Raw genomic sequence first — 18,516 nt, forward strand, 5'->3', positions numbered from 1 at the left:
GCACTAAGTTTTGAAGCAGAGCCTTTCAGTGAAAGACCAGCACCTTGAGGTTGGATAATTTAAAGAGGAAGAGGCCCTGTGTGCTTTATGACATTGTCAGATGCTGCTGCTGTGATCAAAACAAACATGAATCGGCCTCAGTTTGGTAAGTGTTTCACCGAATCACATCGGCTGTCTCTCTCAATATGATGGCAAAATAATTTGTTTCATCAATTTCAGTCTGCGGTCTTAAAAAAAAAAGAAGCTTTTGGATGGTTATAGAAAGGCTTGAGGCCTGAATAACATAATCCATCCAAATGCAGTTAAAGGTGATGATTCATGCTTGTTATAGTTTGCAAGCAGAATCAAAATGTACTTTTTCAAAGGTACTGAAACTAATTAGGAGCCATAAACACACACAGCATTTTTGTGCACATGTTTTGTTTGATTTGTAATAACAGCTCAGAGTGCAACTGATACAAAGGGAGTCTAAGGCTTTTTATTAGTCTACTGCTAATGTTCACTAATGCTCAGCTCAACTACTCTGCGTGCAAAGATACTAAGGTACAGAGTTTACTTAAACGTTTACTGCTACTTTAAGCTTCTCCTCAGAGACATACTGTACTTGTAGTCAGCTACATTTGGCAGCTGCAGTCGCTTCTTAAATTAAGAATTAGTACACCACACATATATATACCCTGCTATGCAGCATATAAAGCACTTAAAATCGACTCAAATGCGAGTCATTACATCATTAAAGACCTTTTAACGTGTTAACGACTCAACAGGATAATCATATAATGTAATATAGTTGTTAGAAGTAAAGGTACCTAAAGCTATTTGTTGTAATTTTTAACTGGAGGCTGCTGGGGGGTGTTTGTACTTCTGAATGATTCTTACATAACAACGCATTTTATCGTGAAAATGAACCACGGCTATGGCACTCTCCCTGTGCTTACCCTTAATATGCAGCCGTCTCCCGTTGACATTCTGGCGAACGACGTGGCTGATCTTATCTTATCAATATAACTGGTTTATAAGTTACTGTACGCTTGTCATATGGCGTTCACAAATTAGAGGCCAGCGCTTACCGACTTTTTCATCCCCCCAACATCACTGCAACCCGCGTCCCACTCTTGATAAGGCCTTTGGGACTCACTGCCATTGGGTGTCGCTGTGCGCGTAAAGTCTCAGCCGGCAGGTTTGGTCCGACCGGACCTCAACACAGTCTGAAGTGTCAGACAGTCTTGTTAACACGTGAGAAATTCAGTGTGTGGAAGAAGGTGAAAGAGGGGGAGACCGGGAGAGAGGGGGCTGCAAATTTACGCGGAAGAGAAGTTTTTGAGAGAGAGCTGGACACTGAGGGAACTGCGGAGATCTTATTGAGGGAATGCCGAAAAGGGGAGAAGACATACGGCCAGAGCAACAGACATGAGTCCGAGGTAAGATTGAGAAACGGGTTGAAAGGCGGGGATGGCACACAGGCAGACGTGTCAGAATGAGCAGTTTTATTGAATTACAGAGATGAGTCGATCCAATTACTGTATGCTTCCCCAGGTCTTTTCCTTTTGAGCAGATTGATGTAACCCGTACTGACAGAGACGGTAACATCTGGATTATAGCACCACCGCTCATTTGATATGCAATATTTCAGACTTAGGTTTTCTGATGATATTTTGCAAACAACATGCAAGTTATTCAACTAAACTGGAAATGGGGTGAAAAAACGTTGTGCTGGCACAGAATAGGAAACTGTAATATAACAGATGTTAGATAAAGTTTCACGTAATTAATTTAAATACTTTTTAGAGCAACTGCAAAGGACTTCTTCAGAAAAGGGAAATACAATTTCTGTTTATCTAAAAACCGTCATCATGGCACTACCTGCGAGGGCGCACAACTTTGACTTCATTACTTATCTTAAAAATATGACATCAGAGGAAGAGCTTTATTATTTTTAAGTAGCCAAGAAAAGGCCCTCGTGTCATCGAGTTGCTAGTTTCCCTTTGTATCCCAAAATCGTACTGGTGTTTGGTTCAGTCTCCAATCCGGGTCATGTTTGAGGGCTTTAACTGCGCAACAGGTGTTTTACCTGAGCGAGTGAGGGAGAGCGCACGCGTGCGCGAGAGAGAATTTTAAGGTGCCCAAAGTTTATCTAACCTGCTTTCACTTTCCCTGTAACGCAGACTAATTGTTTTCTTTAAGGCTCGTATTGTGGCAGGTTTTTGTCAGGGGAGGTCTGGAGAAAAGGACACAGACACTTTTATTTTAACCGTTTTATTGATTTATTCAATGAAACGGCTTCAATTATAGAATATCAATACATTTATTCCCTCAATGATTTGTGATTAACCTTGATTGAATTTTGAGCTGAGTTTTGAAGAAAAAAATAAAAATAAAATCAGCGTCGTTATGGAAGAAGTCTGACTGCTTTAAGCTCTTGACACGTTATTGATTCGCTGTCCAAGCTATTTCCGTCATTACGCTTCTGTCTAAAATTAAGGTGGGCTACCTAAGGATCATAGGTATAACACACACATATGTATACAATTGCTGCCTGTCTCTTTAAGACGATGTGTTGAGAAGTTCAAGTCGGGGTCACATGAAGTTCCTGCCCTCGATTTTACCTTTTAGTTTTATTATAGACTGACATCACACGGGGCGCTAAAACACTTAGGGCGCATAGAGGGTCCATTATCATCCCTGTGCGCGTTATTGCTCCAACTCAAAAATAGCTAAGGAAATTACTTGAAAAAAAGGGAGGAAAATGATGCTGTACTAAGCACGTATTTTTTTTTATAGGAGGGGACGAGAAAGAGGGGAGAGGAGGGACAGAGAGACAGAGAGACAGAGGGAGAGGGAGGAAAGTGGGTGGGAGGACGGACCTAAGGAGCGAAAAGAAATTCATATCAATTAATAATCATAAAAAAAAAGAGCTGGCAGACGAGCTCGGAAAACTGGCATGGTTTTTTGGAGGCTGGCAGTTCAAAGCTGAAACGTCAGATATGACTCCTAGAGACTGCTGAGATGATCATTAAGGGAGACTTAGATCGGATGGCAGAAGACATCGGGCATGCAGGTAAGAGCTGATATGTATAGAGGCAAGAAGAGGGGAAGGATGACATTTCTATTTATAATGACTGAACTCTGTGCGTGCTTTCAGAAGGAAACTTCCTGGAGTCGATGAGATATTAGTGGAACTTGTTTTACAACATATGGCGTCTTTCTCTGTTTTTTAAATCCTGTTTTAATTCGGACACAGGACATTGCACATGTTCTTTATAGCGCATTTAATTCGCGTTGGTTGAAACATAAAATTGTTTAATTCCTTGTTCCTTACGTTATAAAAAATTGTCACGTAAAGAGGAAGCTGTTAATTTGTATATTTCTTCAAGATCACGCCGATGTAACCGGCGGTTGGCAAATACAAATAATCTGACATGCTTCGAGTACAAAACAAGAACAAAAAAAAAACCTGCTTAAAATGAGATTTTAACGTGTTTTATATTGACTGATATTAAAGTGTATTTGAAAAAAACGTTAAAAACTTTAAAAACTCAGAATTAAAAATATAAATACATTTTTAAAAAGCTGTATTTAGTAAAATAAATGTCTTATAAATTTGTCAGGGATGCTGCAACAAAATCCTTAAGCAAACTCCTCACTGGGGATCTGTCTTTATGTGTAACAACACTGCGGAGCTTAGGTGAGGACACAAGCGCAGGAGAGCGTTATATGATTTTTTTTTTTTTTTTTTTTGCGGGGGGTGATTTGCAGTGTATAAGTTTCTGGTTTACTTTGTACAAGTGGAGACTTTACACAGCTGCCCGGAAAGAGATGCTCTCTCAATGCTGCTGACAGGTCTGAAAAGGGAAAAAAGAGTTGCTATAAGAAACAGCTGTGTGATACACCTCGTAGCGCAATGAGGTGAAATCGGCCTGTTTCTGGAGATGATTTCATTTCTTTTTCTTCTTCTTCTTCTTTGGCGGAGATAAGGAGAAGCAGAGAGTAGATGAGACGCTGCAGCGCAGATGAGATGCATTCACTCGTGACTCGGTTTACTGCTCAGTGTGTGAAGGGCAAATTAAAACGTTAGAAACCGAGAGGTCGGGTCCTCTCGGCGACTCACGAAGGCGGGACACGACTTTTTGTTTTGCGACATGTAGTATTCCGATATATATGTACATGTATATTTTAACAGTGAAATCAAAGCCAACACCGAAGTTAAGAATTTACTCCTTAATAATCGCACAGGAAAACAATAATAATAACTGCATCCAAGCAAGCTGCAGAAATTATTATCATACATATTGTCTTTGATAATTGCTTAGGGAAAAAAAGGAAATTAAAAAAAAGGAACGACTTGCTTTGAAAACTTTAGTATATCATTTAAAAAACAAGCAAACAGGTTACCTCCGTAATACTAGCAGTTTGGATTATTATAATGTCATGGTTAATATGACCATCTCGTTATCTCATTGTTAACTCAGTTACAATCTACATGAAGAAGATGTCACCCTCATGTCTTTATCAGTAGTCTATTTCTAAATTTGTGATGATTTTTAGGATTATAGAAATATAGAAATCAAACAGGAAAATGATTAACTGCCCATCCTGTTTACTGATGTGATGAAAAAAACCCAAACTGTCAAATATAATCACTAACCATCACTGCAAACACCCAGTCTATTTTTTTTTCTTCCAAACTTCAAACTCTAAAACAGTTCGCCTCCACTGAGTCACAAAAATGACAAAATAAATTAGGTGGGCTGAAGTTGTAAAAAAGTACAGTAAAAGTCTTTGCGAAAAATTTACACTGACTTTGTATTTATTCTAAAATAAACAAGGCTATAGGAATATGGGTCCCAAATTGAAAAGAAAGAAAATAAAACATCAGCACAACGTTTTAAGCAGATGTGTGGCGTGTTTATATGACTGAGGCTGTATGCAGAGGTAGGAAGTTTAGTCTTGCTTCACCCCAAACCACAAAAGTGACAAAACAGACAAAACTTAGGCACAATGACTATTAATCTAATGCAAAAAGGTGAATGTCATTGCCATAAACTACATAACAATCATAAGAGATTTTCTAGCTTGTTCAGGGGTCTTTTAGAAGAAAGCTATCAATCTACGAGGGAGCTGTAAGCTTCCCTCAGGAAACTGCACTGTATGTGCAGTCTTGAAGAATAACATTACAGCGCATGTTTAACGTAACAAAACAAGCAGTTTCTGTGGCATATTATAGGCTTAAAATGTGTTTTCAAGTTCACGGCATGTAGCAGGTTCTCTTTAAGATGTGTTCTCTGACTAAATATTGCAATCATCGATAGCTTCCTAACAGGATGCAGCCAGCTAACACATGGCCTCAAGATCAAGCGTTTTGTATTACATCTTTTACTGTAATGTTTCACTTTTTGTCAGGGGCTATAGTAAGTCGAGAGTTTAGGCTATTTAAAGGGCAAGTTGTAGCCTGTCAAACAACTCAAAGAGCAAAAGCATAGAGATCGTTGTTGTCTTGATAGTAAACTCACAAACACTGTGCCTGTTGTTATCACAAAACATTACTAAAAAAAAATGTTAGGCTGTATCCACAGGACATTACAGGTGCACATAGATGTTGTAATATGTCAATTAAGAAAAAGATTTTTATGTACTGTGAAGAAGTATTTAATCAGAAGTCAGGATATAAAGAAGGCTTAGTTTTCTGCCAGGCTTTCTGATGAAATTCTAATGCTTAAATATGCACTACAAACCACATACAGGAGAGAATGTACACAGTCTGTTAACATACGGTTCAGAGTAACAAGTAATCAGCTCAGTGCGATGAAGACTGCAACAGCTCAGCAAGTTATGGAAATTACTTGGTCAATTCTTCATATTTACTTAGATCTTAAACTCGTTTGATGTCATGAAAATGTCTAGTAAATTATGTCCGCTGAAAGCCGAAAAGAAGAGAAGCCAGCGGTGGATGCACTTCACATGACAGCTGGAAACAGGATGGAGTGTGAGCCCACGTACTACCCTTACTAGAACTGTCTTTTTAAAAGATATACTTCCGATCATACAATAGTTCAGCTGTACGTGTGGAAATGACGACAGAATCTTTTAAAAAAATTCAAAATGAATTATTTTTTTAAAATGGCATTTGTTGTTAAAAACAGAAATTTCCTTTGATATTTATCGCATGATGCTTATCACATGATCACTTGCTGGACTTGACTGTGACTTGTCATTTTCCATTTTGTGGGTGATGACATTTCTGTCTAATGTCTAATGCTGAACAATCAACATTTTAAAAAATGCTCAGTCTTAGCTGGGGAAGATTTTTGGAGGAAAAAATTGACACATTTTGCTCGGGAATTGTCATAATTCCTCAGTAACTCATTTGTCAGTTTTTTTTTTTCAACTCATACTTCTCCATTCTTATGCTGAGTGTGTACACTTAATGAAATAAACAAGAAGTGAATGAGCTGGTGTCAGGAAGACAGCGATCAGATGGATGACACGATATTTATTTAGCTGCTTGTTTCCCATCAGTGAGACTGAGCCTTTAGGGACAGTTTGAGACGTTTAATCTTGTAAGTAAACTAGGCTCAGATGCCACTGATTGAACAATACGTGGCATTTCATTCGTGCAGCCAATATAGTTTGTTTTAAGATTGGTGGAACAATTACTGTCGGAATTTGAGCGTGTACATGTGCGTGTACATGTGCGTGTTTGTGCGCGTGTGTGTAGGCGCACACTGGATCTTTGAAACCTACCTCAACGTAGCGTATTGAAACACCTAATGTTGATTTACATCCCGTGCGCTCAGTGTTCCTTATATGACTGGGCAAGAAGGGGAGCTGAAATCTCGATCTTTTTTTGGATGTGTCCTTCCCCCACAGGTTTATACCTGCTCTTCATCATATTAGCAAAACATTCGTCCCTGAGCTTTGTTTAAAACTGTGTGCAGCACTTCTGGAATACTTTATCAGGAAGCCAGCAATTACAAAATATATATTTGTGGTTCTTGTCTTGAGCTCTTTCTCTTTTTTTGCTTGCTGCAGAGGAAGTGAATGCAAAGACTTGAATTTCTTATAATGAGAAAACCACTGCAACTGCTCACCTTTTGCAAAAGTTCACTTCTACCGAGTGGCCTTTCCGTGCACTTTCCACACATAAGTTCTGCACTTTACTGTCAAGGCTTGTCAATCTGCTTAAATAGCTGTTACGCAAATAATAAGCGAATCATAAAAGCGTAACTGTGAGCTTCCATTAAGACATATTTAAGTATTGTTTATGTTTTAAAAGAAAATCTGACAGCAGTTAATTCATCTTAATAAGTGCATCCATATGCAAGGTCTTTTTTTTAATGGTTTTCATTACTAGCCCGTTTGCTGTTAAAGCTTTTGGCACTCAAACTTCTGAAAATATACTCTGATTTAATGTAATGTGTTTATTGTAACTTTTGATAGATTGTGATTATGAAATGCATCAATAATATTTTTAGTGGTGCAGAAAATTGCACATTAATTGGCTTATTGTGACTTGAAATGATGACTGCTGCATGACGTTTTACAGATATCTGTTGTTGCAGGTGGTGGACTGAAAACAATGCTGGATGCCATGGAAGTTCCAAGTCATGCTAGGGATCTCCTCCTGCAACTCAACAGCCAACGCACCAAGGGCTTCCTGTGTGATGTTATCATCGTGGTGCAGAACGCCCTCTTCAGAGCTCACAAGAACATTCTGGCTGCCAGCAGCCTCTACTTGAAGTCTTTGGTGGTCCATGACAATCTCATCAACCTCGATCACGAGATGGTGAGTCCAGGGGTCTTCAGGGTAATTCTGGACTACATCTACACAGGCCGCCTTAGTGATGGAGACCCCACTTCTCCAAATGAACCAAATCTAGGGGCTGTCTTGGCAGCAGCCAGCTACCTTCAACTGCTTGACTTAGTGGCTTTGTGCAAAAAGAAGCTAAGAAGAAATGGCAAGTACCCTCCCCGCCCAAGTCCAGCATTTCTACCCTACTCAAAGATGGGGCCAAATAGCATGGGTTTAGGGAGTGGTGGCAGGTATAGGGTTTCTACTCCTGTCATTCAATCCTGTCCTCCAGGCGGAATTTTGAACAGCCATGGACCCCGGGCACTACCACCAGAGGAGCTAGTTCCACATCGACTAGCTGTTCATACAGGAGAGTTGTATGCTCCCACCTCCACCCAGGGCTCTCAGGTGTTCCCCTCTCTGCAGTCACCTCTGCCTTCTCAGCTTGGGCGTGCAGCCCTATCCGACAGGAACTGCTCACCCAGCTTCGGCCTTGATCTCTCTAAGAAAAGCCCCACCTCTCAGTCTCAGCTCACACCTTCTCAGACCCATCTGGGGAACACTCATAATGACGAGGAGCGAGATGGGACTCTGAGTGACCGCACAAGTCCTATCCAGGGGACGAATGGCAGAGCTTTCCCCTCAGAAAAAATGGAATCAACTGACCAGGGAGGCTCCCTCACTCCGCCACCTTTTCCACCTCTCAACCAACCGATAGCCCCGCACCTCCCCCACCTGCATCGCTCAGGTTCCCAGGGGACAGACCGCTACCCATGCCCCCCAAGTCCGGACACCCCCACGGAAGGCGGAGAGGCAGGCAGAGAAATGGGCAACATCTATCGCTGGGTAAAACATGAACCGCTGTCATACACAGCTGAAGATGAAGATGAGGATGAAGATGAAGAGGAAGGGGGTGAAAATGGAGATCAGCATCATAACCATCACAAGACTGGGGAGGAGAGTGAAGGAGCAGATGACAAGAGCGGGTCAGGCACAGAAGAGACAGGCAGCAGTGAGGGTCGCCCATCCCCGACTGGACCAATGGGGAGGTTCCACATGCCGTACGAGCCGGAGAGCTTCGGGGACAATCTGTATGTGTGCATTCCCTGTGACAAAGGCTTCCCAAGCTCAGAGCAGCTCAATGCACATGTGGAGACACACACGGAAGAGGAGCTGTACGGCAACTCAGGCGGGGACATAGGAAACGGCAATAACAGCAGCAGCAAAAACATGAGCAGTAACACAAACGGTTATGGAAGCCTCAACAGCAGCAACACTCTGAACAGTTTGTCACACCTGGAGACCAAGTCGAGCCAGCTGAATCCAGCGAGCATCGGGGAGATGATTCGACCCTACCGCTGTTCCACCTGTGACAAGTCTTACAAAGATCCAGCCACTTTGCGCCAACATGAGAAGACCCACTGGCTGACACGGCCTTACCCCTGCAGTATTTGTGGCAAGAAATTTACACAGCGCGGTACCATGACCCGCCACATGCGTAGCCACCTGGGCCTCAAACCTTTTGCCTGTGACTCCTGTGGCATGCGCTTCACCCGGCAGTACCGCCTCACTGAGCACATGCGCATTCACTCTGGTGAGAAGCCCTATGAATGTCAGGTGTGTGGGGGAAAGTTCGCTCAGCAGCGCAATCTCATCAGCCACATGAAGATGCACAGCAGCGGAGGGACTGGAGGGAGCCTGACCACAGATGGGAAACTGAAGCTGGACTTTGCAGAGGGCATTTATCCTCTGAGTAAATACACAGCAGAGCATCTTGGACTGAAACAAGAGAAGGCTAGTGAGCTTCTCATCCAAGCACAGCAGCAACTGGTGGCTGATGCAAAGGTCATGGAGAGCCTGTATCCACTCTCCAAACTGGCCTCTGAACACCTGGGCCTCACCCACGACAAGATGGACATCCTGGGCCAATCACTGCCCCCACAGGCCCTCTCTGACGCCCGAACCATCGACCGCTACTCACCAAGTTAAGACATGTGATATCACCAATAAGTCTGTGTGCACACACAATTTGCAGTATCCTTATTCCATTCACCTCAACTCAATATCTCTGCACCTCAGACTCAGGCCATAAACAATTGGTCTGCTAATGCACACCAAAATGTGTAGACTGTAAGTGCCTTTCTATGCATCTAATGTATCCTAAAGACCTCCTTCATAAAGGAGCTTTGTGCTATTACGTGACCAAGGGACACTCACTTAAAAAAAAAGTACAGTATTTATGTACAGTGTATGCAAAGAAACTTTTTTTTCTATGATTACAGCCATTGAGCCAAAGTGAAAAATTGAAAACCAAAATGAAAATTGTTTTATTTATTTTTTATTATGGTGGAATCCAAAGAAAACAAAAACTATCCCTGACCCTAAACCTGTGTACTATTCAACTTTGTTAAAAAAAAAAAAAAAAAGAAAGAAAGAAAAAGCACATAAGGACAAATTTCAGGGTTTGTCCAGAACTGAGCAGAACTTTTATAATATGAATAAGGCCACTCACCTGGACTTTAAAGGAATGGGAGTACATTTCGTCTGTTTTTTTTCTATTATTTCATTTTTTTATTTCCTGTTTTTGGGGTACTGGACAATTTATGTATCTCGCTCTCCAGCTTCTTGCCATCTTGGGAAATGACTGAATGATAAGAGCATTTTGATAGTCACCAGGGCAATATATTCCCTAATCACCATTTATTTTAAAGTAAAACCACTCACCACTCAGCATATTTGTGTGGATAAAGGGCTTCAGTTGAATCCACCTTATGCCCAGCTTTCAACCACTTACGAGCCAAAACTTCCTGTGCAGTTCGACAACCACCCCTTTGCGCTCAGTTGTTATTGAGATGCAGCAAGCACAGCCCTGTGATCTCATAACTGGGACATGATTGCACATACCCAACTGATGACACACTAATCCCTGTTCACGGCGAGTGTAGCTTCATCTTATGGTGTACATGAAGCATGGGTGTTGCCGCTGACATTGTGCAATTATTACAATTATGGATACAGTTGAGCATAGAGGCAGGGGTAAGGACGGGCTTAATGACACAGAAATCTGTCATTTACTGTCATCAGCAGTTAAACCATTCATTGCGGTCTGATGATTAATCGTGGAGCGGCAGTAGTCAGAGGCTTTGTTGGATGCTTCTCTGTTCCACCGTCCGGCCTCTCATTTGACCTCCCTCCCCTGTAGTCTGTTGTCTGGGAGCCCCGCTACTGTTGACAGGCCAAAGTGAGTGCTCTACTCAGCCCTTTGCCTTAGAAGCACTCCAAACACCGGATGCATATATGCTCCCCCTTCACACACAGCAAGCTGCTAATCTGTCAGTGATATGAACATAAGAAGGGGTTTGTGGGTCTTCCCTGGAAGCCAGCGGGTGAGTAGCACTCCCAGCTGTTGTGCTTCAGTAATCCCTGTGAAATCTCACTTTCTCCTGGACAATTCACACTGCTCGCTGGCGTGATGTCCCATTTCATGCCTGCCATTGTACCCCTCTGATCCACTTATTAACATTAGATCCCAGCCTAGCAAATGTGTCCCGGCCTTGCCTCCCGGCCCTGCTGGTATTAAATGCGGAAACAATGAATGACTGATTTGTGTGTTGGCTGAGCAGCCTGAAAACAAAAGAGCACTTAAAGATTGTGGGTTGAAGGCACATTTTTGTCTGTAAATCTTTATTCCAAAAAAAAAAAGAAGTTGCATTTTTTTTTCTTCTGCTTTTGGGTCTTTGTCCACTTTTACTAGTCCTCAATTCAGATTAGAAATGTTTGACCACTATAGTGCCACTGCCAACCTCAGAGGGTGAATGTGAAGATTAAAGCCATAAATACACTGTGATAGACGTAGTGAATCATAAAGGCTAAAAAAAAAAAAAAAAAAAAAAAAAAAAATCATACAGTGTGCCTTACTTACTTCTTTGGAATTTCCTTTTTCTTTTTAAATGTAACGATAATTTAAGGGCTTATTTTCTGTAGCATATGATCATATCAAACATGTTGTTTCTTGTCACTTTTCTTCATTTTAATTTGAACTGAAAGCAGCGCACGTGAAATTGGTGCTTACCTCAGGACTGAACCCAGCGTGGGGATGCTAATCTTTTGTAAACTATAGATCAACAGTATCAACACACATACATGCACACACTCACCCACACTCACCTTAGTATTTTTTTTTTTTTTATTAACAGGACCGTTGTCCTGTGTTAAACCTGTGGTTAATTCTTTGTTTATCCATTTGTTTATCCAGTTTTGTCGTGGAGAGATAAGGTGGTATTAACATTGTTTTTATAGTACGTGGTGTACATTTTTTCTATTTTGTCTTCTTCAATGACATTTATGTCTGACCAGTTCCATTGTTGTAACATAAGGCAAAGCCATTTTTGCTTGTACCTTAAGTGCTTGTCGATACCTGAACCACAGTTTAGTAAGTATGAAGGCATTGAGATCAATATATTACAGTAAAGTTGAGCTGACAAGCTTTGTGTTGTGAAATATCTCCCTCTCTCTCTGTCTCTCTCTCCCTCTCTTGCTCTCTCTGTGAAAGACATGATGCATCATCTGTACTTCCTTAAACAGACACGCAGTGGCTTTGCTGGTTGACTATGAAAGCTAGCCTCGTAATGTTTGGCCCCCTTTTCCTCAGAGGTTAGTGAACTTTTGACAAGAGTCAGACGGAGGTCGCTCATGCACACAAGCACACAGGAAGCCAGCTTGTTTTGTTTGGTGCTCTGCAAAAAAAGAAAAAAGGAAAAGAACATAGCAGAAAAAATAAAAATAAAACCAGTAGAGGCTTCATCTACAAACGTGTGTGTATGTGTTCAAAACCTAAAAAACAGGCAGAGGCAGTCGTGAGAATTTCCACACTCCCCTTCACTAGTTAAAATAACATACCACTTCCACTGTCACACCAAATCTGTGTAAGAGGGAAGACCAAGATAATGCTCGAGCATTTCTGTAGGAAGCGCACCGTTTGAAATCTGCTTAATTTCATTTATGTGCGAATGTTAATGGAGGGGAGCGTTTCACGTCTTTAGAAAGGGGAAGCAGTTGCTTGTCTGTTTGCGTGTCCCTGTGCTATTTAAGCGCATGAAGGCCTGGTAATGCATGTCCTGGGAATAGGGTTAGTGTGAAGGAGAAGAGCTGAGGAGCAGGAAGTGAACTTTTGGCTGGTGTGTTGTGCTGAGCAGGATGTGCCGTGTGTTTCTATTCAGAAGCAGATAGAAAGACGGAGAACGGGGAGGGAGAGGAGCAGGGAGAGCACAGCAGGGTGGATGCGAGCCATTGTCCTAATATGAAAGCCTGTCCACACTTCTGAAACTCTCCATTCAGAAAACAAGTAGACTGTATCTTCTCTTTTCCTTCCCCTTGTTGCTTTTTGGGAATAAATCTCTGCTCAGTATCACGGTGATGTTGCATTGAAGGCTTTCAAGGGCTGCATGGTGAGACATTTAGATGCTTTGTTAGAATTTGAGGATATTTATTTTTTTTAAATAAATTTCCCCTCTATTTGCTATATATCCATATTTTGCACATTTTTTTAAATTTGAGGCAAGACTAAATAATAGGAAGACCCCAGTGAGTGTATTGTAGAGCCTAATTGAAAAACTTGGCAGTGTTTCCTTTGCTCTGTGGTTGTTTCACTTAGTCTAATTAGAAGAGCCTTGTTTCAATTTACTGATGTAGCCACCCACCCCATGGGGTTTTATGCCCTTTGCCTTTGTTAATGTTATTTATATGACAAGTAAGCCCAGCAAAACTCTTATTGCCACCACAGTGGTTTTGATGAAGATGCTTGGAGCGTAACATAATTAGGCATCTAAAGAGTTTATTAGTTAAATGAATTTTTAGAATCAATTGAGTGAATGCAAATATAAATGAATGCACTAACAAAAGCCGCAAAAAATTAGGTGTGGGTTGTTTTTGTACTTTACTTGCCATGTCATTTCCCCTTTTTTAATTTCTTTCTTTTTTTTATGGCAACCATCCCAGTCCTGTAACTTTTTGTAACACTAACATTATAGAAGTAAAAAGGGCTCTGGATGATCTGCAGTAGCATCTCGTGGACCAAAAAAGGATTTGGCTTTAACGTTAAAAAATGCAAAGCATGCCTTTAAGCTTTCTTCCAGTCGCAGGAGGCCAAGGTCACCTCTGTGCCGCCTGTCGGCATCACAGTCTGAAATCATACCACTGTTTGACATTTATTATATTTTGCAAGGTGTGCCAAAAAAGACTGAAGCTTTCGATAGACATCGCAGATGCACAAAACTAAACTCAGCAACAAACGTTGAGGTTTGCATCGGTGAGCTTAGCTTGTAACCATCTTTACCTTGTTAGGAAAGTCATTTTCAGTGTGGGTAATCGTGAGAACGTGAGCACAAGTTACTATTGTCCTGTGTACAGTACATATTTTTCTATTTATGAGCACTTATGTTTAAATATAAGCTAGAGTCAGATATTGATATTCAAGCCTAAGCTTGTCCTTTACATGGGAAAACTGACTCTGAAGTCAGTCAGTTCAAACGTGCCTTCGGTATAAAAAGTATGAAGTTATCCTGCAATAAATTGTACGACTGTAGCATGGGGAGGTTTCTGATGTGGCTACTTAATGCACCTGCCCATCTACATGTCTGAATGCCTTTCCCACAGTGTAGCAGGGTGAAGTACAAGGGAGATATCTGACACTTTCGAGGCTCTTTATTACAAGCAGCTGCTTTAGATTTATTTCTCTGAACTGCACTTTTCTGGAAAAATCATTGTATTGTGATTTTTTATTACTCTTATGATCCCCTAGAAGTCCCACAATTGCCTTTCCTCTGGCACTTTGCTTCCTTTTCTTCCTCCCTCCAGTGCAGAGCTCGGCCACACTCGTTCACCGCCCTCGTACCCTCAAAGCACAGCTTCCCTCTTCACCTCTCTCTGTGCCTTCTCTCTTCTTACACTTAACACAAACCGCTGACCCACAGCACCCGCTGCCTCCCCTCCTCTCCCATGATCCACTTACTTCCAGCTGTTTTTCATGCTGAAGAAGACAGTTGTCTAAATGTTTATGTGAAGAGCTACTTTCTTTTTCTTTAAGCCCTGATCAATTTCCAAAATGAACTTTGTGGCATGTGTTAAAATACAACAGATGACGGGCCCAAAAAAAGAAGAAGCAAAAAACCCTGTATCTGACATCGTTATTGTATTGTGATCTTCAAGCCAAGGAATGGCTTACAAAGGAGAGATTAAAGACATCTTATTGTTGTAGAGGAAATGCAGAATAATGTGAGAGGAAATGTTCAGGGAAAATATGCTCAGAAAGATGCCAGTAAAGTAAACATGTATGAAATTGCACAATTGAGTCGGGCCTCAGCTGCACCAGCCAAGTCATGCGCTGAGATGGAGAGAACAAACAGAGAGAGGGTTGAGAGGAAAAGAAAAGCAGAAACAGAGAGAAAAATAGCTTGTGTTTGATAGTCTTAACCTTCAGTAAATAACAAAGGAAAGCTGGCAGCGTTGTGTGTGTCTGCTCACCACTCTTTTTCCACCCGCTTCCAATTTAATCTTATGAGGACATGTTTATTTTTCTTTTTTTTTTTATTACTGCAGGTCAATTTCAGGTTTTTAATTTTAACGTTCATTTCAGTGTGACATCGGAAATGACACCCTCTTTCCAGGCCTAGCAATTATCACCAAATCAGCACATGACCTACAGTAGGCTCTTTGTAGCGAATTAGTGAAGGGGCTTCTGTCTGTCCATATCCTCCAGCATCTGTTTTGTTTGGATCTCTTTTTCTCTCTCTACCTTGAACACATACAAAGTCCACTGAGTGGACCTTGGCTTTAATTGTTTAGTTTACAGTGCACAACTTCTTCTCCAGAAGTTTAAATCTGAAGACAAACAGAGAGCTAGGACAAAACAAGCAGGAATTTGGTGCAGTGAAAGTCAGCCGGGGGAGAATATTCGATTGTATATCTCTCTAACACACTCCTGCTCACGCACACATAAACACACAGCTGGATGGCAGACTGCCGCTGCAGATTAGGTCAGATTTAATTAGCTTGCTCTGCTCCGTTTGGAGTGTCGCTTCTTGTAGAAAAACCCATTTTTAAAGAAAGGCGATTCCACTGACGGCTTTCACCCGTCACACGCTGAAACCTGTGCCAAAATGTTACAGAGCCTCAGGGTCCTCACACACACTTACGTACACAAAGACACGCACAAGCATCTATTTTGGTTTTGGAAAATCGGTAAGGAGAAGTGTAGAAATGATGGATTATGATCTAATGAAGACCACTTTGACATTTTGAGGTGGTTATGCCCGACTGTGGTTCAGGGACAAATATGTTATGCAGGAACACAGGCTGCCACGTAGACAATTGTAGTTGTGAATAAATGGAAAAACGCATGGCAGAATACATGCATCACAAATTTACAATGGAAATTAGATTATTATTATTTTTTTTAGTAGACGACAGGATTATATTTCAGCAGGCATGAACCAGGCGTGCCAGAAACATCAGCAGCGTCCGGTGTTTTTGTTACATGGTTTTACCTTTTATACCAAAATGACAATTAAAAGCAATACACTTAAACCAAAACAGTATTTTCTTTTTGTGCATTCTGCATATTCCAGTGTCTATAATGATCTTACTTTGCTTTAGTGAAATGAATGTATTTATTGCATGTCAAAAGTTTTATAGGTAATTTTTTTTTTGTGTAAATTCTTGTGGGTTTTTATCATTTTATTTGATTATGGTGTCTTGATAAAATGTTGATAAGGCTTTTACTTTTTTTAAAAGCCAATGTGAAAAATGTCTTTTCTTGTTTGTTTGTTACTATACTCGAAATCAACTTGGCAATAAAATGAATTGCATAACGGATTTGCACGGACATTTGTCAAGTTATTTAATTAATTTGCACATCCAAATCAAATAGTCCAGTAAATGATCACATTTATATTTGTATTAATTTAATTACCCTTGATTACTGCAGTGCAAAATCTCTCATAACAAAACTTGTAGACCACTGCAATGATTTGTGTTTTTGGAAAATTTATTTTGCATGAAATGAGTTTTACATTAAAAGAAAGAATGGGACATAAGACCACAGCGGAGACCATTTCACAGCAATGATGACCGCAGAAATGAACGACTTCTGTTCATTTTCCTACAACACGTTGGCCTTCAGGTCTGTATTCTCCCACATGGAGACATGTGTGTGCCTCATTTAAGACAGAGAATTTCAAATGAATCTCATACATCACACACAGTCCACATGCAACAATGAACAGATCCATTACTCTGTCAGCAGGAGCAAAGCCAGCCAGGCAGGCACACACACACACGCACGCACGCACGCACGCACGCACGCACACACGTACACGCACGCACGCACGCACACACACACGCACACACACACACATCCTTTTCCACTGTGTGAAAATCACCTTATTATCACCAGCACATAAGAAATCATAGTGCCTTCCAGATGTTTTATATAATTCAAGCAACTTGCCACAAATTACTTCTTGACATTAAACAAATTAGCATTTCTTCTCTCAGGTGCATTAAATCAACATTCATGAGCTGGAGGTGCTTCCTGAGAGATCATATTCACCAGGTGTAATGACAGACATCATCCGCTCTATGCTGCTTGAACAGTGGGTGAAAACAAAAGGAACAGCGTGACATTTATCACAAGTCTCGCACAATTCTGCTACCCGAATGTGGAACAGGAACATTTTTCTCTGATGGTAATCCCCTCACATTACAATCCACGTACTGTTTAATCAGTTACGGTCATTGGATCCATGTTTAGCAAAAATATTAACAGAATGTCTAACTTAACAGCTTTCCCCTCCCCAGACATTTCCCAAACTATTAGCTGTTAATGTGCATTGAAACTCCTCAGTGAATTATTTAGATGTGTCATCAAATGGCCCTGTTACATGTAGGTCGTATGAGGCACAAACTTTCAGAACAGAAGACATGTCATAAAGGCTGCCGGCAGTTTAACCAGATTATCTAAAACGCTTTATTCAAGTGTAACTGTGTAAATAGAACAACCCTGCATACAAAAAACAAAACAAAAAACTACACGGTGTGATGGCTTGTTGCCTTAGATACTAGTAAGACAGGAAATATTTTCCAGGAAGTTCAACCTGTGTGATAGATTAGGACTTTTCAAAAACCTATCTGTGGCCAAAAATATATGCATAGCAGGTTATACCTTTATGCAGAATAATTCTAAAACTTATTTGAATGAATAGTATATATTTAGCAGTGTTTGCATGCACGTTGGCTAATGAAGCAGCTGTGATAATGAGGAACGGCGGAATTTGAGCTTGGTTCAGTCTGGCCCTGTGCTAGCGTGCTTGATAAATAAGTGTGATAGCCTCAAATTCAAAGCAATGATAGAGTTTGTGCTTTCAGCCTAAAATTGAAACATAGTTATGTTGGCAAAAATTCCTCTGTGTGGACACACATAGTCAGAAAGCTATATGTGTCCATGAGAAAGAAGATAGGTGCACTAGGTCTAAAGTTGAAGGGCAGTTGCTAGAAGCCTTGGTACCCACTGCTCACTCTGAGAAACCAGGATATTCGTGGCAGGTGGCCTACAGCCACTCTGGTCTCTTGCCACTCTTCCATTCGGAGACACTGTATATTAAATGGCAAAGGTCTGTGGTGTTTGGTTTCCCTCAGTGGGTGACAGAAACTGGGTGCCAGGCTCTGGAAAC

General features: G+C 41.1%; 1 protein-coding gene across 3 annotated transcripts; it reads left to right on the top strand.

The window, feature by feature from the left end:
• Positions 1–1,234: 1,234 nt before the first annotated feature.
• On the top strand, positions 1,235–16,660 carry hic1 (hypermethylated in cancer 1). Of its 3 annotated transcripts, none has more exons than XM_006801558.3 (2): positions 1,235–1,421; positions 7,560–16,660. In XM_006801558.3, exon 2 carries the CDS (start codon positions 7,577–7,579, stop codon positions 9,776–9,778), a length of 2,202 nt encoding a protein of 733 aa, XP_006801621.1. In that variant the 5' UTR covers positions 1,235–1,421; positions 7,560–7,576; the 3' UTR covers positions 9,779–16,660. The 3 variants fall into 3 exon arrangements, with proteins under 3 accessions (XP_006801621.1, XP_006801620.1, XP_087707189.1); XM_006801557.3 differs by lacking the exon at positions 1,235–1,421 and adding an exon at positions 2,855–3,058; XM_087851063.1 differs by lacking the exon at positions 1,235–1,421 and adding an exon at positions 3,019–3,058 and having other exon boundaries at positions 7,544–16,660.
• Positions 16,661–18,516: the final 1,856 nt, after the last annotated feature.

The sequence above is a fragment of the Neolamprologus brichardi genome, chromosome 14 (assembly GCF_056152115.1).
Source record: "Neolamprologus brichardi isolate AB-2024 chromosome 14, ASM5615211v1, whole genome shotgun sequence".
Taxonomy (NCBI): Eukaryota; Metazoa; Chordata; class Actinopteri; order Cichliformes; family Cichlidae; genus Neolamprologus; species Neolamprologus brichardi.

Coding starts and splice junctions, on each gene's coding strand:
- hic1 (XM_006801557.3), top strand. CDS start 3,007: ATGATCATTAAGGGAGACTTAGATCGGATGGCAGAAGACATCGGGCAT. Junction 3,059..7,559: donor AGAAGACATCGGGCATGCAG/GTAAGAGCTGAT, acceptor CTGTTGTTGCAG/GTGGTGGACTGAAAACAATG.